General features: G+C 38.0%; 1 protein-coding gene across 1 annotated transcript in view; it reads left to right on the top strand.

The window, feature by feature from the left end:
• LOC103180487 (low-density lipoprotein receptor-related protein 1) overlaps window positions 1–24,080 on the top strand; it is a 552,054-nt gene that overhangs the window by 247,199 nt on the left and 280,775 nt on the right. Inside the window, exons 10-13 of the mRNA XM_042336207.1 lie at window positions 2,616–2,759; window positions 7,722–7,958; window positions 17,245–17,425; window positions 23,416–23,635. Of these exons, the coding sequence (XP_042192141.1) occupies window positions 2,616–2,759; window positions 7,722–7,958; window positions 17,245–17,425; window positions 23,416–23,635 (782 nt within the window). The remainder of the gene's footprint in view (window positions 1–2,615; window positions 2,760–7,721; window positions 7,959–17,244; window positions 17,426–23,415; window positions 23,636–24,080) is intronic.

Genomic DNA, 24,080 nt, shown 5'->3' on the forward strand with positions numbered 1-24,080 from the left:
TTTATCCTGGCTCTGGTGTTGACAATCAGTATACTCTTGGGGTAGAAAGAAATAGGGAGTCTTTTACTTTTGCTTATGCCCCGTGCTATATTGGATTAGGAGTGTTGAGAAAAATGTGCAGAGCAAATCACTAATATACTCTTGCCTCCTATAAGCAAGAAAAAGATTAGAACTGCAGAAAAGAAAATCTATATACTTTTTAAATGATTAAACGCTCTAATGAGCGAACAGTTCATTTTCAAAATAGGATTTATATTGCCACTAAAATGGGATCAAATGAATGGATAACTTACTTAAACTATCCTAGTATTTTAATTCTTTTTATATAAATGTGCCTAAAAGCTCATTTATAAATATGATTGGAAAATATCGCAAATGCTATTTTAATAGTATTCTTTTTTCTTCAACAAAAAAAGTCTCAATTCAACAGATTTGCAGTCTGCTTTATTTTCTTCCTCATAACTCCACTGTTATCTTATTTTGCCTTTCAAAGTATGGGCGATATTAGGTAAATGTATTTTGCTGCCAACAGTGTCGGATTTAATGCTCAAAAAGCAGCTTGCTTGCAAAGTGAACACAAGGGGGTGTAACCATGCATAATCAAGCTTGCATAAAATTCTGAATCATTGACAGTTCCAATAAACCACTTGTACAATAACGGAATCCCAATGAACTACCCAAAATCCATTAAGTGTTATAAACAGAAAGAGGCAAAGTGTTACAGAGGTTGATACATTTTGATGTATAAAGCTCATCTCATTTTTAGTTATTTACTTGAATTAAATACTGTGTTTGACTCCAGAATATTGTATCTTTGTAGAAAAAGAAATCACAGGATTATGTGATAGGGAATCAATTTTTACAAGGTGATAAATCACGAGATCAAGAGTTGTTTGCATTTGAATGGCTTTCGCAAACTCAGAAGAATTCGTGTATCAGCGTTTATATGAGAAGCTTGTCATTGACGGAAATAAAATGTTTGGTTGAGCTCTGGACATTTTTCTATTGTGCCATTTTTGAAAAGCATATTTTGCCATTCATAGCTTTTTGTTTCCTCATCTATTTGTAAAATCAATTTCACATCAAGTGATCTAGGTTATTCAGTCTAACAGTCTAACAACGGCACTTGGAGATTAAAATAAAATGTTTAATTCAAGGGTACAAGTAACCTGAAATGGTTCAGGCACAAAAAATCCATTAACACTCTTGTCAGATTCTAGCTAGCACTGAATATTCATCAAAATAGAGAAATGTTTCCGAAGTAGTGAGTTGGGCAGTTTGAATATTTTTAAATTTTCAAATCGTTATAATCTGTACTAGATCTTAGAATACTGACCGGAATTCTCGATTGAGATTTTATAAATAAATATAGTGAGACGATTCTCCCATTGGTTAATAAAGGTATTGAAGCGAGTTTATCCTGGTGTTCTGCCCAACAGTGTTCTTGGTAAATTAATCTTTTAGCTCATGCCTGTTTGCGGGACATCCTTGTGTAGAAATTGGTTGTCGTGTTTGTCTGTAAATACATAGCCAACAACAACTTGGATTTATATAGCGCCCTCCACGACGGACGGTGTCTCAGCGCGCTTCACAGTAAAGGATCCCAGGGCCGAGCCAGGGGGAGGGGGAGGAAGGTGACCAAAGGCGCGGTCGAAGAGAAAGGTCTTCAGCAGGGACCTGAAAATAAAGGAAGAGAGGAAGCGAGGTGAAGGGAGCAAGGAAGAGAGTTCCAGAGCCTTGGGGCATAGTGGCTGAAGGCACGGCCGCCAAGGGTGGAGCGGAAGACTTGGGGGACAAGGAGGAGGCCAGACCCGGAGGAATGAAGGCAACGGGTACTGTTTTGAGGAGAGAGGAGGTCGGAGAGGTAGGGGGGGGGTACAGAGGAGTGCAGGGACTTGAATAAAGGGTGAGGATCTTGAAGTCATTTGGTATTTGCTACATTTGATAACAATTACTTGCAAAGTGCTTTGAGACATTCAGACATTATACGCATTTCATCAATTACAAAGATTATTATTCTTCTCGACTTCATTATACTAATATTAATCCTTACATTTGATATAGTTTGCAAGGTTGCACTGCCGAGGTCAGTGAATGTAAATGATCAACCCAGATCTTAATTTTTGGTGACAATGGTGCGATAATTCAAGTCGGAGTTTAAAGCAACCATGTAATTTATCTATTACATCGAGCAGATGTGGAAACACCCCTCCCAACCCCATTCCCACCAGCTCCTTGCACGCCACACCTTGACATCCCACTTAATGTTTGCAAAATGCTTTGAAATGTTCTTCCAACTTGAAAGGCGTAATAGAAGTACAAATTATTGCTTATTGTGCAGCCCGTTTTGTTTCAGCAATCTTACTCCAAATAACTACCAATCTGGAAACAGTGAAGATTTGACTTTATTAAAAAAAAATCTTATTTGTGTCTATGAATATATATATATTCATATATATAGTATATATGTACATGACAACTATCCTGGGGATATTTATGTTCAATCCAAATGGTTACATTTAAAAATAATTGAAATAATTTCCAATTTACTTGTAAGAAAGCTGGCATGTTCCAGGGTTTCGATTGACAGAAATGTTGTTGTTCATTTGTTTCAGTTAGAAGTCATGCCTGTGAACTGGACCTGTATGGAAAACCTGGAGGATGCTCTCACATTTGCCTGCTCAGTAGCAGTCACAAGGCGAGGACCTGTCGTTGCAGCACCGGCTACAACTTGGGAAATGATGGGAAGTCTTGCAAAAGTAGGTCAAACAAACTGCGTATTTCTAAAATGTCATTGCTGTATTGAGGGAGCAGGGATTCTCCTGTTCTCCTGTACTCCTGTTAACCCTGGAAATCAAAGCACTAAGAGGTGGCGTTGTCTTAGCTGGACAAGCATCGATAAAACTTGCCATATAATAATAATAATAATCCTTGCATTTGATATAGCGCTTTTCACGTCTTCTAGACGTCTCAAAGCGCTTCACAACATATACTGTAAAGTGAATTGACTGTATATTTGTGGGCGAACGCGGCAGCCAATTGCGCACAGCAATGTCCCACAAACAGTCATGGATTGAAAATGACCAATTTATTATTGTTTTGTTTTTTTGGAGGGATTATTATCAGGCGTGTGGCGTAAGGAAACTTGCCCAAGGTTTCGCCCTCTGCCTGGAATTGAACTCAGGTCTCTCACTTGCAAAGCGAGTGCTCTAACCACTGAGCTACAGGACTCCAAGCTGTGTGATATCAAGCTGTGTGGTTTTAGCTGTTCGAACTCCAATACATACTCTGGGTTCTTCACAACAAGAAAAACAACAAATTACATGTGTATAGCACCTTTTATGTCAAGGAGGACGTCCCAAGATGTTGGACAGACAGAGTTTCAGATCCGAGCTGGGGGTCGGGCTCGGGGAGGATGGAGGGCAAGGGGGGAAGCAGGGAGATCGAAAGCACAGTCAAAGAGGAGGGTCTTGAGATGGATCTTGAAAGTGGCAAAGGAGGGGGCAAGGTGGAGAGACTGCGGAATGGAGTTCCAGAGGTTGGGGGCAGAGTGGCGGAAGGCCTGCCCACCAATAGTGGGGCGAGCGAGGCGGGAGACGTGAAGCAGGCCGGAGCCCGCTGAGCGGAGGGAGCGGGCAGGATGGTAGGGGTTTAGGACTTTGCAGAGGTAGGGGGCATCAAAACAATGGAGGGCTTTGAAGGTGAGGACCAGGATCTTGAACTGTATCCTCTGTGTGATGGGAAGCCAGTGGAGATGGGCGAGGATGGGGGTGATAGGGTCACGGAGCCTGGTGCGGGAGAGGACACGGGCTGCAGAGTTCTGGATGATATACAGCCTATGGAGGGAGGAGTTGGGGAGGCTGACAAGCAATGAGTTTGCATAGTCAAGCCTCGATGTAATGAAAGCGAGTATGAGGATTTCGGTGGCCTGCGGTGTGAGACAGTGTCTGAACCAGATGATATAGCGGAGGTGGGGGAAGGCAAAGCGGGTCATGGCGCTGATATGGGGTAGAAAGGAAATTTCACCCTCTGAAATTAGGTAAACAGATTGGATTCCTAAGAGGAGAAATTGCGCACTCCATTCTACACAGGAACGTTTCCATATGAAGGTGGCATATGTAGAAATTTCAGTCTGGTTTGGATACTCTTAAACTTGCTGCAAATTTTGTGACACTACGTAAGTACGTTGAGTAGAAAAATTGAATGTTTCATAACCAATGAAATATGATTATTTTGAATAACAATAATATATTGAGTTGGTAATGGAAATCACATTTCCCACCCTTTTAGAAATGAAGGCATTAAGTAATATTGAAACCTCATTTGCCTCTGTTTTTATGTCATTTACTCCCAAATTAGACTGGTCACTTAACCAGAGTGGGTAGAACCAGAAGGTGAAGTGTAAATTGTTCTTAAGGGTGCAAATTTGGAAATAATATTTATTGAAATATTCCTAGAGAAAGATCAGAATCTTGTATCTGGAGACTTCCCCTAAAACAAATTCAAAATTATACTTTCCCTGTTGACATTTTTATTTCCCTGTAAAAACATCAGTAAAATTGTATTAAGAAAAGTATAATATAATAAATAGCTGATGTTTTTAATTTTTCAGTACTTTCAGTATTTCTATCCCTTCCATTGCTAAAAATAAATCGATTTTTTCCCCTTCTTTTTGGGTAAAGTGTTCCAATTATTTTCCCAATTGTACATCCTTGCTTTAAGCTAACTCAAACCAGAGCAGTGATCAGTGTCATGATATAGGGTACACACTTTTCAATAATCACGGTTCAATCTGACCTGAAATGTATCTGTGTGTGTGGTATATATTGTATGTGTTTGTTCCACGTGTGTGTTCATTGCATGTGTGCACTTTTTGTTTCTGTTTTTATACTGGACATATTTCAACCAGTGAAAAGATAGCACTAGACTCTTGATCAAACCAGAACTAGTTCTTCTACGAGATCTATGTGCAAGCTTTAGGTTTATTTTCCCGGCTTGAATCTTTAATTCTTTTCTGTAGTTAATGCTGGCAATCCTAGCATTGGGAATGGTTTAATTATTAATATTACTGTATTTGAATATTGCTTCTCACTAAACATCGAAATGGACACTGAACAGCCAGCACTGTATATATCTGACTGAACAGCTGACGTTTGCTGCAAAATAGTTTACAGTACAATCAATACTAAACTGTTCATTTCCTGTTATAAAATATTTACTACATCTGATTAAGTGGTTATCAATATTATTGACCATCAAGTACATTCAAAAGAAAGATGAATTTCTGCGCACATTACAATGCTTCTGCTTGATAAAATGGATATTCAGTTAACTTCCTGAATGTATTTCTTATTCATGAGAAATTTAACAAAAGAAAGTGAAGCTTCAAACGGAATAAAGGATACATTTGATATTGATGACACATTGATTAGTTGGGGAAGGAAATAGATGCAGGAGGCCACAAGCGACTAATAAAACATGAAAAGAGATAAACAATGAAGTCTACAGATAAAGGGATTACAGGCAACACAGAGAGTTGCTTTTACTTTTGCAGTTTGCAAAATGTGCAAAGCCCACAGATAAGTTATCTGCCATCCCAGAAAATATATTCAACGTTTTCTTAGTGTTCCAGCCTCCAAATGAGTGGAAGGTCACTACAGAGACATTTGTCTTCCTCATATATCTATAATGTTATCAGCTACCCAAGTACTGTCCAACTGAAATATGTTAGGTTGTCTTTACTATTTGAATCACAGAACTTATTTAATCTTCTGGTACAAGAAGGATTTTTTTTTAGCTGGTCTAGTGAATGATAATGGTCATTCAATGGTCTAATCCTCAAAATGTAATTATCATCTAAATCCAAATTCACTGTTGAACCTACTATCCTAAGTCTACACGCACACACAAACACACTCACAAACATGTCTGGACTGCAAATGAACTTCACTGAGTGTCAGCTTGTTTTAGTGATTTTACTTGGGCGAAATCCTAACAAAATAACATCATTCAAACATTGAACTGAGTGCAATGTTCAGATAATGCATAAAATTATAGAATCATAGAATCATAGAATTGTACAGCACAAAAAGAGGCCATTCGGCCCATCAAGTTTGTGCCGGCTCTTTGAATAGAGCAATTAATGTCAATCCCACCACCCAGCCCTTTCCCCATAATCCTGCAAACCTGTGCTCCTGAAATACCCATCCAAATGCATTGCATTTAAATGCACCAACAGGTTGCATTTATCAAGTTCAATGGTCCGTAATGTATATTGGTGTCTGTTGACACTTGTTTCCAACACTTGAAACAAGAACAAATTGCAATATTGTGTGGCAATAGAGTTTGAAATTTAAAACTACATGCATTGATCTCAAAATAGACTGATTAAAATGTGCAGCTAAGATATTTAAAATTCTATATAGTAAAAAGGACAGTAATATAATGTTTCTATTAATTTGCATAATAAATCATGGACACAAAAGTTGTTCTACTTATTCATTATTCTATTTATCCATTACAGAGAATTAACTGGTGTCAGATCACTTTAGTGTTGTCAAATTCAATGAAGTTTTAACTCCACTCAAATAGTTAATGAGGGATTACATTATAAAATGTACACCAAATGATGTTTTTGGTTATTTTTAACTGACATTCATAAGTATTTTACTAATGCATTTTGGACTCTTAAGAGCATTGAATTGAATCCCATTACAAACAGTGACAAAATGTAGTTTGCATTATTGCAAAATGTAGGAGTATTTTTAAATTGGTTTCAGCAGAGGCACAAGTGATACGTGAATATCACTCTCAGAAGGGTGGGAAATTCACATGCCAGAGTGGCTCAACACTTGTGGCATACAAACTTATTTAATATGTCTGTGACTGACCTAATATAATTAAAGATTCACAAAGCTCAAATCGACTGAAGTACCAATTTTTAATGTCTTTCTGGAGAGAAAATTCTCTTCTCGCTGATCCTGAGAAAACAACTTATTGGAACAATGAACTGACTCAGTTATGACATTGCATTTATGTGCGCCATTTATCAAGTGCCCAATTTTACTGTTCACTTTGCATCAGGTCAGCTCAACAAAAACTGTGAATATCTTGAATGGTATGATTGTTAAACAGCTTGCCACCACTTTGCGGTTACTTCACCAGGAAATTGATTCACATTGCTCGTATTTATATCGTTAAGCGATGCAAATCAATTTGGTCTCTGCTCAGGTCAAAAAAATCTTAGTCATTGAGCAGCACATGTTATTGAAGAGAAAGGTGTCAGCCTGGATCAGCAGGAACATTCTCGCCTCTGTGTCAGAGTGTTGTGAGTTCATGCCTCACATTGGGACTTGAACTCAGTCTTAATGATCCCAGCATAATCATAAGTTTTGTCGCAATTTACTACTTCGGTCAAATCTGTTCAAGCAACCACCTCCACTCAGCAATCGCACCCTGTTCACAACCAACCTGGAACACAGATAGAAAACACACAAACAAACCCTGATTCGGAGGCTCTCCTTATATAAAGTCTACTTTGACCCAGTTGCCTGAGTTGTTTGTTGAAGACAGGTTTGACTGTATTTTAAATAGTTTCATTCCATTTCAATTTTTCAATGGTTCAAGGAAAAGCTGATGGTTGCCATTCATTGTCTACTAATGTTGGACTGCAAATATTCAGATTCAATTGCACCTTCTTATTTATTAATCTTTTGCTGCAGAACCAAAGAATGAACTGTTCCTATTTTATGGGAAAGGGCGTCCAGGAATCATTCGAGGGATGGATCTGAATACCAAAGCACTTGATGAATACATGATACAGGTGGAGAACCTTGTCAATCCAAGAGCTCTTGATTTTCACGCAGAAACAAATTACATCTATTTTGCTGACACAACTAGCTTCTTAATTGGGCGACAGAAAATTGATGGCACAGGGCGAGAGACAATCCTTAAAGATGGTAAGTCAATTTCAATCCTTGTGATTCCTGGAGTTGAGCGGGAACTTAAAAATCATGCTCAGTTGATTTTGCAAATTAATTTACCTGAAGTCTGTGCTTGCCTTTAGCTTGCATGTACAGTTCTGATCATTTAACATTGGCTCTAAGCAGCCATAGAACTTTTTTAAGGCTTTGGCAAAAGCAGGCAAGATACAGTGAAGAAATTGTGAAGGAACATAGTGTATTATTTCCTTTGTAGGCTGCTGTCATTTGGGCAGCTGGCAGGATGGAAAGATACAATCTTATCTCAGTGTCGTTTTGGAGAGTACCCTTTTAAAATATTTTTTATTCATAACCCATTTAACAAGCTAGCATTCAGTTTCTTCCAGATGAGATTTACAAGAATAAGCAAAAAAAATCTAATGTGTCACCTTGCACTTTTACCAATCACATGTTGGCATTGGGGGCTGAAACTTAACATTTCTGGCTTCAAAGCTGGCAAGTAGCAAGGCATGAAAGGTGGGGGTTCCAATTAACAACAGTGATCAGCAAACAGAGGAAAATGTAGTCAAGTAGGCGCTTACACCATTCATTAATAGAATCAAGGATTTATAAACCTTTACTTATTGTATGATGCCATATAAGATGAAATGGGTAATAATAATCCTTGCATTCGATATAGTCACTTATCATGTCAAAATACTTCAAAACACTTTACAGTTATTTTTCTAGAAAGTGTAGTGACTGTTCGATTGTAGGTGAATGCATGTACATTTGTATTGTGGGATGGCCCAGCTTCTTTTGTGCTGTGCTACATAGCTAGTCTGGTTCAGACACGATAGGCCAAATGGTCTTCTTCTGTGCTGTAAATTCCTAAGGTTCTAGGAGAGCAATATACCATATATACATATAAATGTATGTGTGTGTTGAAGAAATATATATTGTACGTGAAACTAAACACGTGGTTACTCTAAAGTCAGCTGATGATCATGCCTCAGCGAATAACAGGAAAAAAACATGAACAATTGAACAAATTTGAAAGCAGTAATTAATGGGAAATGCTATCAGCTGGAAATGGGGGAAACCACAAGGGAATCCAGGTTAATTTATTCTCCAAATGAATTTGTCACAACTGTAAATAAGCTGGTGGAATAGTTCTGGGAACTTGTTTAACTTGGATGTTACATGTCAAACATAAGGTTTGTGTTAGTTATTAGTCTGGAGTTTTAATCCTCAAAGCTCCCAGCAGGTCGATGAAGACTCTTGTATCTCTGATTACTGCTCTGCGTGTATACATTTAGCTCTGAAAATGAAACAAAACTGTATTAAAATATTGAAGCTACTAAAAGTTGAGGATAATGTAGTACTATTAATATTAACCCAACCCACTAAATTAAACTCCAATTTAGCTTAGCTGAAAATATAGCTTTTGTCCCATTGCTCTGACATTTCCAAGTGTTCTTCTGAATAGTATTTGGAGCAGGAGTTGGATGTGGAAGGTCTAAATATGTCAAGAGTTGCACTTGAGGTATGACCAGATATTATCCAGTTACTTTTAACAACAGTACTTGTTAGGTCACAGAAAAATGTTGGTTAGAATAGGTCACAGAAAAATGTTGGTTAGAATAGGTCACAGAAAAATGTTGGTTTCTCTACAATTAATGTGACAGATGGAAGAACCTCTGCTTGTAATGTGAGAAAGAAAGATCATGAATTATTCAAGTCCCAAGCTGGTTGCATACATTGAGGTTTCTTGTTACATCAGATACTCAGGATCCCAGCTGTGTAGTTAGTGCAGTTCTTGGATCTTGTGACAAGATTCTGAATTACAGTATTTTGGTACAAGGCTTTCTACATATTTTTGGTTCTCGGTGGAATTTCAGAATTGATACGTGTGAAGAACAGTATAATTACAACCATTATGAATGTCACAATGTTGATTGTGACTGCCAATAACCTTCTTAAAGAAATAAATAAACTAATGTGAACAAATTTACAGTAAAATTGTCAGGAGTGTGGCTAATGGCTTCCACTTGTTGAAAATCAAGATCACAAGATTGGTTTGGGTGAAGAAATGCCTTCAGCCCATTTGATCTTACCCTTCTAGTATACCCTCCCTACCATCTTCCCGTAACAGCATCAAGCTTTTATTTAAATGAGTCCAGTGTCCTGGCCTTAACCACCCAATCGGGCAACTTATTTTAGTCATTAATTATCCTCTGTGTAAAAAAATACTTCCTGGTGTTTCTATCCTGAAATTGCCCTTAGCAACTCTAAACCTGTGTTCTCTTGCTGTACTGTCTTGGTGCATCCTTGGATATTGTTCTGGGTTTAGTTTTTCAATCCCATTGAAAAGCTTTCATACCTCAATAATGTCTTCCCTGAGATGTCTCCCTTCAAGACTGAAGAGCTCTAGCTTGTCTAATTCTTGCTCATAGCTCATGTCGGTAACATTTGGGGATCATCGATATAGCTCTTATCTACACTGCCTCAAGAACCTTCACGGTACAGCCACCAGAACAGTATGCTGCACTGTACCCTAATCAGAGCTCTTAACAGATTGAGTATAACATCTGGGCATATGAACTCAACTGATGTCCTATTGTATCTTCAACGATAGCAATAAGCATCATATATCTGCATGAATGTTTCATGCCTATTCTATAAAAAACCTAATTTAGTGCATCCCTTAAGTACTTGCTACATTTAAAGAGGCATTATTATTTAAAATACAGCAAAAATTAAGTGCTTCTTTGGAAGGTAAAATCTGAAGCAGGAGCTTTAGCTGTGGAACAATGGAGGGGGATCGCTTTTAATGGCATGGTGGGTGAGTTCTGCCCCACCAAGTATCTTTTTGAAAACACATGATAAAAGTAATAAAAGCAGGCAAAAAAAGCATTTGTGTGCCCAATGACAGAACACTCCTAGAAGCTTATGTGTTCTTAGAGAATACTGGGAACTTTGTATACGAAAATAGAAATAATGGAGTGGCAATGAACAGGCAGCAGATACCCACAATATTGATAATGTGCCCAGAATCATCCTGTTTCTAGTTATCATACCACCTGCCTTGCATTTATGGCAGAACAGCTATTTTTCTAGAAATCCTACTTTTGCCGTAAACACTACACATTTGTCATGTTAATTTAAACTCCGCAGGAACTAACACACAATGACTGAAACATCAATTAAAGAAATTATTAGTGGGTGGATCTGACTGTGTGAAGACAACCTAATAATTTTCTTCGTGCCTTCATATTCTACTTGAGGCTAAAGCCACTTTTAAAGTTTAAGTTTTAATAAGACAGATATTACACAAATATAGAGATTTTTTTTGTTTTGACGAAACAATTACAGGGGACAGAAGAAGTTCTAACGTTGAAAAATAATTATTTTGTAAGAGAATATACGGTTCAAGAACAAATTTTTGCATCATTTTATTTGTCAGCCTGGAATTATTACCTGTCTTCTGAAAGGAACATGAATTGCTTTGCAAGAGACTTCTTACAAGCACCAGCTGGTGATTATACCAACATCTTGCAGGCCACAATATCCAACTCATTCAGGAGTTCACAGACACATTACTAATGAGGACACCCACATTTGTAAGGTTTCCTTAATCTGAGTAGCAACAAACAGCTTTGTCATAGCAATGTTATACATCCACAAGCTCTGAGTTTGGTGAACTGCATACGACGACATGTGCGCCATGCACAATGCAATCATATGAATTACAAAAGGCTGTCATTCCATTTAAGCAGATTGTAATGTGACGTCCAAATAGTCTTGCATTGAAGGCAATACCTCTTGATTGTTGCTACTCTCTGGACTATTTGAGAGAGGCAACCACTACATGGGTGTTTTGCAGAACCCACAGATATGATATCTGGGCCATGAGACCACTGCATAGTTTTACAATTTCTTGCAGAACATTAATATAATGAAGCCCGTGAGACAATGGTTACACAAATGCATGCAATGCTCACATGTTATTTATTGTCTGGATAGATTGTGTGCTTATGCATGGTATTACATCCTGAAAGATGAATCAGCTATTTTCTGCCTCATGCATAATTTAGTGATTTAGTAGAACATCAAGTCCTGGTGTTTCTTAATAATGTAAGTGTGACCTGACAATTGAGGAAATAAAACTTGAAGTACCTATTTGTGCAAGGTTGTGGCTGAGGGAATGGGATTAAATCTAATGCAGTTTGTTTTCATAAAGCTAAAGAAAGGAGATAAACTTGCAGAAAGAAGAACAGGAACATCATGACATTGTGTGAGATAAAGAATTCTTAAAGAAATTCAATATTCTGTTGTTACCAAGTAGTCCATGAACAGCCTGAATGTACAGCATGTAGCAAAACCAATACAGCATTAGACTTAACTGCATGAACTGGCCTATCAATCTTTCAAATGTCAAATGTGTAGCGCATATTTATCATAATGTACTGTGCTTGCCAATCCATTGTGGCATTTGGTTTGTGAAATAAAAGGGTGAGTATTGCAACAGACAACATCATAATTAGAACCGGTTGTGACCTATTTCTGGAATGGAATTCCTGCAGGTCAGTGACGTATTTGATCAGCAGGAGGCAATTTATTGGTAATGACTTCTGCTAGGAATTCGCACAAGTTAGACACCACAGCAGTCATTAGAGGTGTTAAAGAACAGTGGGCAACCTTAAATATTTTCAAAAAGTCCTACGCAACAAACCACTGTGCCAAAATTGGATGCGTGATAAACATATTTCAAACGTGGGTCAAGAGTTCATGGCAAAATAGAGGTTCCAAAATGCTAGACTTCAAATGAAAGTTGTTTAGAACTGAGTGACCTTATCAACTAAAACTTTCTTTCTCTACAACTTTGTTTTAATCCAGAACCACGAGACAAAACAACAAAAGAAAAGTTCCTCTTTCTATTTAGTGCAAAGAGTACTAAATGAACCAATGCCAAGTTATACTGCTGGAAGCGAAGTAAAATTGTTTCCACCAGTAAAGTGATTAGGAGCAGTAAGCCTGATTTTGCTTCCTGCTCCTAATTGTATTGGATGGGGCTGAAGAGAGATCAGTGGAGACATAGACACATTCTTTTTAATGCTATTAAAGGGAGAGTTACACGGCTGACTGTTGTTGAAAGGAATTCAAAATGATCCCTGAAACATTATTGAGAAATTTTAAAGGATTGCTTGTGAATGCAGGCCGAACTGATTTACATCAGCTACATTGTACTGCTACTCAATCCACCTGATCAAAGTAATCTTAGCAGCTGGACTTCAAATCATTTGTTTTCAGACGCTGCTCAACTCTGATTTATACTACGCTTTTCACAATGATCACCTCAGGAAGCTACATATATTTTAATGGATGTTGACATATCTTTCTATAGACGGAAGTTTGCAAAACAAAACTGAGCTCTAATTTTAGCATGTTAGACAAATAAAAACATTTCCATGTGTCTCACTGTAATCATAAAGTGACTCAGAAGTTGAAAGACACAATAGTTGCAGGTTGGTAGGGGAATAGCAGGTCACAGAGATAGAGGGGATCAAGGCTATGGAGGGCTTTGAAGATGAGGACCAGGACTTGAGCCTTATCCTCTGTGAGATGGGAAGCCAGTGGAGTCGGGTGAGGATGAGGGTGATAGGGTCACGGAGCCTGGTGCAGGAGAGGACACAGGCTGCAGAGTTCTGGATAATCTGCAGCCTATGGAGTGAGAAGTTGGGGAGGCCGACAAGCAGGGAGTTTGCATAGTCAAGCCTGGATGTTATGAATGCATGTATGAGGGTTTCGGCGGGCTGCGGTGTGAGACAGTGGCGGAGCCGGGCGATGTTGTGAAGTTGGGGAAAGGCAGAGCAGGTCATGGCATGGATGTGGGGTGGAAAGGATAGTTGAGGGTCAAACAAGAAGCCTAGGTTCAGGACTGGCTTAGCAAGGTGGAGTGTGCAACCATGGATGGTGATGCTGTCAGCTCCTGAGTTGTGGAGGTGCTGATGGGAGCCAATCAGGAGAGCCTCGGTCTTGTTGATGTTCAACTGAAGAAAGATAGCTCTCATCCAGGACTTGCTATCTGACAAGACATTCTGGAGTCAAGGGTAGAGGCAGAGAGTTATAGTTGGGTGTCATCTACATACATGTGGCAGTTGACCCCATGTCTGCGGATGATGTCACCAAGAGAGAACATACAAATATTGAAGAGGAGGGGACCAATGACCAATTATCTTCTGAAACAGGTTTAAACTACAAAAAAAAGATTACACTTTACAGCGTATCCTGCTGTGAAAGGCACTTTATAAAATGTAAGGATTATTATTATTATTTCTTCTTATTATTAGACATTTTGATGCAAGATCGTATTTTCCCTTTTATGTGATGGTTTACATCTCATTCATTTTTCTTTTCCATTGCTTATTATATAACTTTTTAAGCAATTTAGACTTTCAGCGCCTTGGGACGTCCTCCTGACATGAAAGGCGCTTTATAAATGGAATCTTGTTGTTGTTGTTATTTTCTTCTATTTCCTGTTTTTTAAAATCTCTCTTACCTGCACTTTTTCCTCTCATTCTTATCCTTTACTCTCTCTCATTCACTCACTCTTGATGCCAGGAATTAACAAAACTAAGAGTGGCGGGAAGCTTACTAGTGATTAATTAAGGCAGGATGCAGTATATTTTATGACATTATCCTGGAGTCAATATTCAATATGTCCATGTTGAATATTGACTCCAAGATAATGCCCATGGACAGGCAGTGACACTGAGTGCACATGAAGTTCTGTCAGTGTCACTGCCTGTTCATGGGCATTGCATAGGAAGATGGTGACCTAATGACTCTAGACATTGTTCAAAAAATTGAGAAATAATTTAAAGATGTGTCTATTGTTCAGCAAAAATCCAACGAGCTTTGCACCAAACAAGCATCTTACACTGCATTCTATTCTCAATCTATTGGTGCTGCACACTTTCACAAATGTTGTAATTCCTGTTATTTTACTGTATCATAATTTAAAATATGGTAACGTGCTTACTGGTTAAAATAAAGTGCAATGCAATGCTGACTTCTCAACCTCTTCATGCCAATATGGAACCCAATACAACAGAAACATTTTCCAACATCGGAGAGCCCTCAAATACTGCAATGTGATGTCTAGAGCTGAGAAACGATCAGCTGTAAGTCTCCTCTCCTTGACCTAGTTTAAGGCACATTCTTGCAATTAGAATGTTTGCTCCATGTCTGACCTGTGCTATAGCTGACCTGAGAGTGTTGGATGGCAAGGTGCCAGAGTAGAAAAATGTTCCATAACCCTGCATTGACTTCCTTCATCTCAATGAGCAATTAAATTCATACTTCACTCCAAAATGAAAGAATAAATGTGCTTAATTGAAATTTAACTGCAAGAATGAACATAGAGCTAAGAAGTTTGGCCAGGAATCCTTCTGAGAACCTATGCAACACATTCTTGTGTTAAGATGAATGTCATATAAATACAGTACTTTATGTTATATGTGTTCTACTTTGATTGTGACGCATTCTAAACTAGTATGATCAGATTAATTGGACTCTGCAAGATTTAACTACTACAGTTATTTATCCCTCACAATTGTACTCACTTTGTATAATAGGCAGCAGACACGTGTAGATAACCAAAGCACCCAACATTGCTGTAATTGTCATCTCCCTCTTGGGATCAATGATGGCAAGATTTTCTGTTCCTACTTGAACGTGCTCACACTGAATAGAATTTTGAATGCTGTTAAAATATCGTGAAAAATAATCAACTCTTCACTGACTCTTGCTGTACAATTTGCGCATGTGCTCAATTACACGTGTGCAAAAGGGGTTTTGATAAGAGTCTGGATTGCACGGCCTGAAAGGGTGATGGAAGCAGATTCAATAATAACTTTCAAAAGGGAATTGGATAAGTACTTAAAAAAGAAAAAAAATTGCAGAGCTATGGGGGAATGAGACGAGTTGGATAGCTCTTTCAAAGAGTCGGCACAGGCACAACACAATGGGCTGAATGGCCTCTTTCTATGCTGTAAGATTCTTTGAATTCTATAATTCTATGATAATTCTGCCCAGGCCACAATTGACAACAGCACATATATATATATATGTATATATATTAAGCCTCAACTCCAGAACTATCTGCTGCTGAGTGTCATTGCTTTACTTTACTTCCAACAGTATTTCCAGAGCATAAAAAAGATTAATGTAATAGAATGAACTTTGGAGAGGAACTGCGAGTTCATGGTGAAGTAGTTTTCCCACAATTCGACTCACTGGGGCAAAGAAAGACATTGCTGGAACCCAGATGCATTGAGTAAATGAGCAAAGACAGCCTTGATCGGAATATAATAAATATGTGAGAAAAGGTCAAAGCAATTAAACTAGGATGAGTAAAACATGAAATTAATGGAATAACTTAATCATGGAAAGAGTTAGCCAATTAATAGCACAGTTACTTAAAAACCCAGTGTCCAATGTTACCTCGCAGATGTGATCACTGGGTTTAACTTTCTTTAAACACTTTTATTTCAATTTACTGAATTGATGCATAGATTCCACCATAAAGCACCATAATGGTCAATAACACACCCTGTTCTTTTTGCTTGCATTGTATCTCTATTTCTTGTAACATGGTGTGTGGTTTGTGCGCATTAAGATATAGAATCTGTTCATTCTTTATTCTGTAGGTGTCAGCCTGGCTCAGTTGATAACACTTTCACCTCTGAATCAGAAGTTTGTGGGTTCAAACCACACTTTGGGACTTTTAACTTACTGACTAGGCTGACACTGCAATGCAGAGCTGAGGATGTTCTGTATTGTCGGAGGTGGCATTCTTCAGATGAGACATTAAACCAAAGTCCCAGCTGCCTGTTCAGGCGGATGTTGAAGATCCCATGGCACAATTTGTAAAAGGAAGGCTGTTCCACTCTGGCTAACAATCCTCCATATTAAAAAAAATGGTCAATCACTTCATAGCTGTTTGTGGGACATTGAACATGTCGGTTGTCACATTCACCTACAGTAAAATCCTGTGAACCACTTTTAAGATGTCACAACAACATAAGGTGCTATGTCAAACACAATATACTTACAACAACATGATAAGGTGTTATATCAACTGAAATATTCTGAAATATATATAATATATTTTGTCCACGTATATACAGTCAATTCACTTTACAGTATACTCTGTGAAGCGCTTTGAGATGGCTAGAAGACTTGAAAAGCACTATATCAAATGCAAAAATTATTATTATTATGTTATTATTAATATCAAATATTATTTTTCTGTTTCCAGGTGTCGACAACGTTGAGGGCTTATCAGTGGACTGGATTGGAAATAACCTATACTGGACAGATGATAGTTACAAGAAGTCCATTAGCGTAGCCAGACTTGAGAAAGCTTCACAGACACGAAAGACACTGATACAGGGTGAAATGTCTCATCCAAGGGGTATAGTTGTGGATCCCTTAAATGGGTACGTATTTTTCTCAGACTTACTTCAGTGAACAGAAACTGTTGAATTGTCATTGTCAGAGTCCCAGATTGTCTCTTCTCCTGATAAACTAAAAATTATATTGCATATAATGCTTAAGCCATTTAATTGGAATTTGACATTAAATTATTGTCCAATACAAAACTCACAGCAGCTCTATAGACCTACAGAAGATGCTTTGCATTTACAGATGGAGATTATGATTCCCTGCACAATTAAATCACTTAAATTATTCATGAAATCATGCAACAAACAAGAGGCATCCTCAAACACTCATTTTATAGGTAAGTATCTTACACTAGAGAGTGGTATTGTGTATCAGCCTCAATCAGGCCATTCCAATTAAAGCACAAATTGATGGTTCAACAACAAATCAGTAATGAAGCATTTGATTTGACGTCTGACACAAAATGCCAGGTTTCTTTTTTGCAGAGTCAAGGCATTCATTAACTTCATCTATAAAATATGGCAATGATGGTTAATAACTTTTGAGATTTTTAAGCTAACATTTCAGCGCCTGTTCCAAACTCACAAATGGTGAACTTGAAAAGGAATGTTGTTGTGATTTCTCATTGTTGCAGATTATTACATTCATGATTTGAGCTTTCACAATGTTTTTTTTGCCAGTGGCTCTCATGTTGCCCATGTGTGCGTATGAGCCACACTAAGACTCCAAGTAATTCCTGAAAAATAAGTCATAACATTCTTTTTTCCCGATGATGGATTTTCTTTTCAGCCGTGGGCTAGGTGTATTGAGGGAGAGTGCAGGGGAACATAGGTCTTATCTGTCTGCAGTGGTCAAAACTGACATCTTTCGGAAGAAATGCACACACTCTAGAGAGTGAGATTGAACACAATTGAGAACAAGAATTCTAAACATTTTTTTCAAAAAGTTCACATGCATAGAAAGAACAGCGAGTACTTCCATATAACACATCAGTTCTTGTCTTTGCTCTGTCGTTCGCCCTGGCAGGCATAGAAACCGAGATACAGCCTTAAAAGAATATCTTCCTTTTCACATTTCAAATTGGAAATAATTGGTTTCAAACAGAGCAACTGAAGTTGTTTCCAATGTACTCTTCACAATAAGAGGCAATAGTGTGAAGAATGGAATATATTTCATTTTAGCTACCAAGGATCTAACTAGAGGTGTAGCCCAAATCTCCACAGTTGCAGGAATGCCAGTTCCTATACATTTCGCCCACAAAATATACAGATATACAGTCAATTCACTTTACAGTATATTCTGTGAAGCGCTTTGAGACATCCCGAAAACGAGATTAGGCACTGTATCAAATGCAAGGATTATTATATTAATCACCAAGTCAACTGCACAATTTTATATTCATTTCAATATATATAGTCATTCTTCACTTACGCCTGAAATGAAAGGTAAGCAGGGCAAAAAGTAGAGCAAGCAATCCCTGCACAGTGTGGAACAGTAACTAATGAGCAATGTCAAATAACAGCTCCCATGATTCTAAATACGTCCATTTGAAAATAATGATTGCTCGCATAAATTACTTTGTTCCTCAACCAATCAGTTTTATGTTCTAATATAATATTTCATGGAAAATAAAATACTTCCATAAGCACATTGGCAATGAGTTATAGAAAGAAATTCTGTTCCATTATAGATCACTCACTGTGGATGAAAGGTATTTTAATAGATTTATTAAGTGATTCCAATGCTTTAAAATTGTTTTGTCCATCAGAATTGCTCAAATGAATCACATTGCAATATTGCATTAAATGTCTATATTCAATGTGAATGTCCCTGTTAAAATCTTCACATCAATATGCAGGACCGAATGTTATTGGGCCGACAGTGATGTTTTTCCGAGTTTGAGTTTTTAATTCTGACGTGGTATTACATGATGTAAGGATGTGATACATTTCACATGAGGTGGCGACACATTCCCTACTTCTTTTTATTTACAATGTGTTGTAAGATAGTTTAGAACAATTTTTGGGGAGTCACTAAATTGATGTCATTTTGATATTCAAAAGAACTTGGTTGTTACTGAGCAACGTAACAACATTTTGGAAATTTGCGATAACTGATCTTATGCCCCTCTGCAAATGAGATATAACCCAAAATCCAAATTAATCTGAACAGTGATTTGTACTAAATTCCTAATTATTATTTCCCTACCTTCTTGTTGTGTACCTTGACAAATGAGATAGAGAGAGAGAAAAAAGAATGGGCTGGGCTGTGCCAAAGCCTTTTCCAAACTTACGACACCAACAACTGGCTTTGTGAGCTGTAAAGGGAATTGCATGAGTAAGTTTGTGCTCCCCATGAGTGGATTGCTACAGTAATTCAAGAAATGCAGATTAGTCATTTAACTAAAAGCAAGAAGGCTTGAAAATGTCTCTCAAGTTTGGGATTTGAACCGTAGTTTGCCAATAGGGAGTATAAAGCACGAAACAATTTTGATTGAACTAACATGAACTTCCAATTTTCTAAACCATTTGCTTTGCTCAACTAATTATACAACACAATTACCAAAGTGTTATTTAATTTTCCAGTTGACATCCTTTGGTCTGAATTGTATTGTCATTCTTTGGCATTTGAGATGCATTTTGGCACAAGTTTCCATGCCTCTTTCTTGAGCATCTTTCATAAATTTCATTACATGATACCTCACTCTATCACCTTCTCTTTGTCGTTCAGGGTATCCTGAATAAAGCATGCTCTGGAGATCAATTCACATTCCCCAATTCTTGATGGTTATGCATATAATTGATTTGGATGTTAGAACAAGTGGATTAATTTTTATACAAATTACCTCCCTTTTTTGTGACGGGCTGCGCAAAGGGCAGATTACATAGCCGGATTGATTTATTAAAAAAATAAATCACCAAGTGACTTAAGACCACATAATTTATGAGCACTGAAGGCATGACTAAATTATGATTTTTGACTGATAAATATTTAATTTTTCTTTCGCCACGTATTACTGTTGAAATAATTCTGTGTGCATTCATTTAAGAAAACAATTACTTTGAGTCTGGGTTCTGAGGTCATTGATAAATAGGTGCTTCCAGGGGTATATGTTGCAGCATATCATTAGTTGATTTGGTGGACTTTGTTCCTATTTAGCTGCTGAGCCTATGTGTGCAGAGAACAAGATCTTAGTTCTGCCAAAAAGCCATTAGAAAATTACACTTTGAGAAACAAATATGCAGTTTTACTTTTCCAAATGTGCCAGCAAGACAGAAAACAGAGTTAAGCTTAACCTTAATGAAAGGGAATGTTTGCACTCATTTATTTTCATTACATTGCCATGATTCGGTGACTTCATTGCTTCAGACCGCCTATATGCACCACCGTTCCTCTCAGCATTGTGTCACCAGTGAAAACTCAAAATGGATGAGTTCCTAGATGCAATCAATACTTCCCCAACCTGTTCTCTGGGTTTGCCAGCTAAATAATCAAATCTTCACTATCCTTGTCAGTACAGCAATACCTGCTATTAACTGCTTTTATATAACAGTAAAATTGCTCTATTGAAGTGAAACAGGAATTTTTTTTTCAGTTCCTTGTTTCTTTTGACTGATTTATGTTCAAAATTTTCTCCCCATTGACGTACGTTTCTGTTCCTGGCCCCCAGCCTCATAATGTGGGGTTGTTTTTGACCATACTCTGCCCAAGTGATCATTGTTCAAGTGTGAGTCCGTTTGACTGTAGAGGGCATCATGGCATCTCTCCACCCACCTGCCTTCAGTTCTCTCTGTCCCCACCCTTTGGAACTCCATCCAACAATCTCTTTGTCTTGTTCCCTCTCTTACCTCATTCAAGGCACTTCTCAAGAACCTCCTCCTCGATTGAGCCTTCGGTCACCCTCCTACCACAACACCCCTGCCCTCCACCCCTCCTGATTCCAACCCCCAGCTCCAAATCTCTGACTGATTTGTTGTTGTTGTTGCCATGTACACATACTGCCAGTAGAGGGTGTTGAAGAGGGTTAAAGACCAGTACACTGTGCTGATCCTTGACATCCCTGGAAGGATGGGGACAATTTAGCCTCAGCTGAGACAAGCAAAGAAGCAAAGTTTAACACGGTCCGAGATTTCAACCAGAGAGCTCCCAATGTGTAAGCTATAACTGTAGACCACTGGCCCCTAGACATTCGTTTTAAATAATAATTCAGTCAAGCTGTCATGACTCAGTTATTCCCAGAGGGCCTGATGGTCTTAACAGCTGATACACAAAAGGTTTAAAAGTTATTTCTTCAGTGGGTTGTGGTAGATGTAAAGCCTGGAAATCATTTCTAAAATCACCACACAGGATTTATTATTTTTCTCTCTCTTACCAATGACTAATTCTGTTCTGCAAACCTTTTATATTGAGCCCTGTAGCTTAGCAGTTAGAGCACTCCCCTTCCAAGCGGGAGGTCTGCGTTCGATTCCCGGTTGGGTGAAAGATTGAACAAATTTCATTACTCCGCGCACCTCTGTTTACCTAGCAGTAAGTAGGAATCCAGTGGTTAGTTGATTGGCGGATCACTTTTCCAGTGGTAGTTATCCCTTTAAAATATATATATTTAAAAAATAATAATAATAATAATTTGGTCATTAAATCCACGACTGTTTGTGGGACACTGCTGTGCGCATTTGGTTGCTGCGTTTCGCCCACAAAATAAACAATCAATTCACTTTACAGTATATCCTGTGAAGCGCATTGAGACGTCTCATAGATGTGGTCAGGCGCTATATCAAATGCAGGGATTATTATTATAAGGTTCAGTCTACACTGATTTCATCCTTTTAACAGGCTTATATGAACGAGCAATGTTGAATAATGTTTTCTTAGTCATGCCAATGCAGATTGCTGGATTAAATTACTAACCTGAGCTGCCTCCAAGATACAGAGCTACAGTATGACGGTACAGCAAAATTGTAATTATACAGTAATTGTTTAGTAATTTCAACACTTCAACCCTGTTTGCAGTGTGGTGTTTAACTGTAGTGTGTTTTGTTTACCTATAATGAAGGGACACTTGCTACATTTTACTGGCGTTCCATTTCTGCTCTGCACTTTATAGTGTTTGGTTTGTTCTCACCTTGTGGTGCTCAACAATTTACAAAGAATATACAGGACGGAAACAGGCCACTTGGCCCAACCAGTCTGTGCCAGTGTTTACACTCCACCCATTCCTTTATTCCCTCACATATCCTTCTATTTCCATCTCCCCCCTGTGAAGATCTAACTTCCTCTTGAATGCATTTATCTGATCTGATTGAATCACTGTTTCAGGCAGCGAGTTCCACAATCTTACATAAAGTAGTTTCTCCTAAATTCGCTGCTATCAGAATACATTGGATAGGTTGAGCCTTTTTTTTGCTAGTAGGGGAGATGTTTAATACTTCTCTGCATGAAGTAGTTCTCCTAAATTCTCCTTATGATCCACTAGTCACTATCTTATATCTTTGTCCCCTGGTTATGGACTCCGCACCAGTGGAAACAGTGTATTTATGTTACCCCTTATCGAATCTTTTATAATTTTCAAAGTTTTATTAGGTTCCCCCTAAATGTCTCCTCTCTAGCAAAAAAAGGCCCAATTTATCATGTCTGTCCTGACAGCAGTAACCTGCCAGCCATGGTATCATCCTCATAAACCTACACTGTAATGTTTAATTCGCTTCCATATTCTTCCTATAGACCAGAATTGGACACATTCCTCTAAATGTGGTCTAACCAAGGCTTTGTACACCTTCAACATCACCCCCTCACTTTGATATTCTATCCATCTGGATATGAAACCCTGTGTGTAGCACAATTTATTAAAAAATATTTATGGACTTACTCAGTCCAGAACTACAGTGATTGAAATTATAACTGCTGCTGTTGATAACGAAGGCTCTAATATGGAAAGTTAACTGATGTTTTCAGCTAACACAGTAGAGAGTTTAAATCTTTGTTTGTTGCTGACCGAAGATCTAATGCATTACTACATTTGATGTAGCTGGATGTACTGGACAGATTGGGAAGAGGAAGCAATAAACAACATGACAGGAAGAATTGAGAAAGCATGGATGGACGGTTCCAATCGACAGCTCTTTGTGACAACAATGATGTTATGGCCCAATGGTTTAACCTTAGACCACACTGTTGGAATACTGTATTGGTGTGATGCTTATTATGATCACATTGAAAGCATCTTTCTCAATGGTACAGATAGAAAGGTACGTCTGCTGCTGTTACTTTTGTGTGTTATTACAAAGCCGTTGCATAATTAAGAGATCCAGCTTAAAGGGATCTTGCAATAAGACAAACTTGAATGTTTGATTCAAAACTAAAAAGACCTCCTATCAAAACAGAAAATCACAGCACGTAATGTGGTCAGTGGTACTGTTGATCAAGAGATGATTTGTGTGTTCTTTTGCCTTTGTGTCGAATTCAGCCCCAGAGAAAGATTGACGGAGTCTCTCCAAAAGGGCAAAGATCAGCTGAGCTACTCTATTGCATCCGAAATCAAAACCTGTGAATTTGTGCTTAAATGTGATGTTAATTTTCCATTTCATATCAGAAATTTCTCAATCCACAATAATGCTGAACATTTTCCAAAAAAAATACCCTTTGAATTGTTTTGTTCTTAGAGCAATTCTTGGACATCTTAATATAAATGTA

This window comes from Callorhinchus milii, unplaced genomic scaffold (genome assembly GCF_018977255.1).
Source record: "Callorhinchus milii isolate IMCB2004 unplaced genomic scaffold, IMCB_Cmil_1.0 Scaffold6, whole genome shotgun sequence".
NCBI lineage: Eukaryota > Metazoa > Chordata > Chondrichthyes > Chimaeriformes > Callorhinchidae > Callorhinchus > Callorhinchus milii.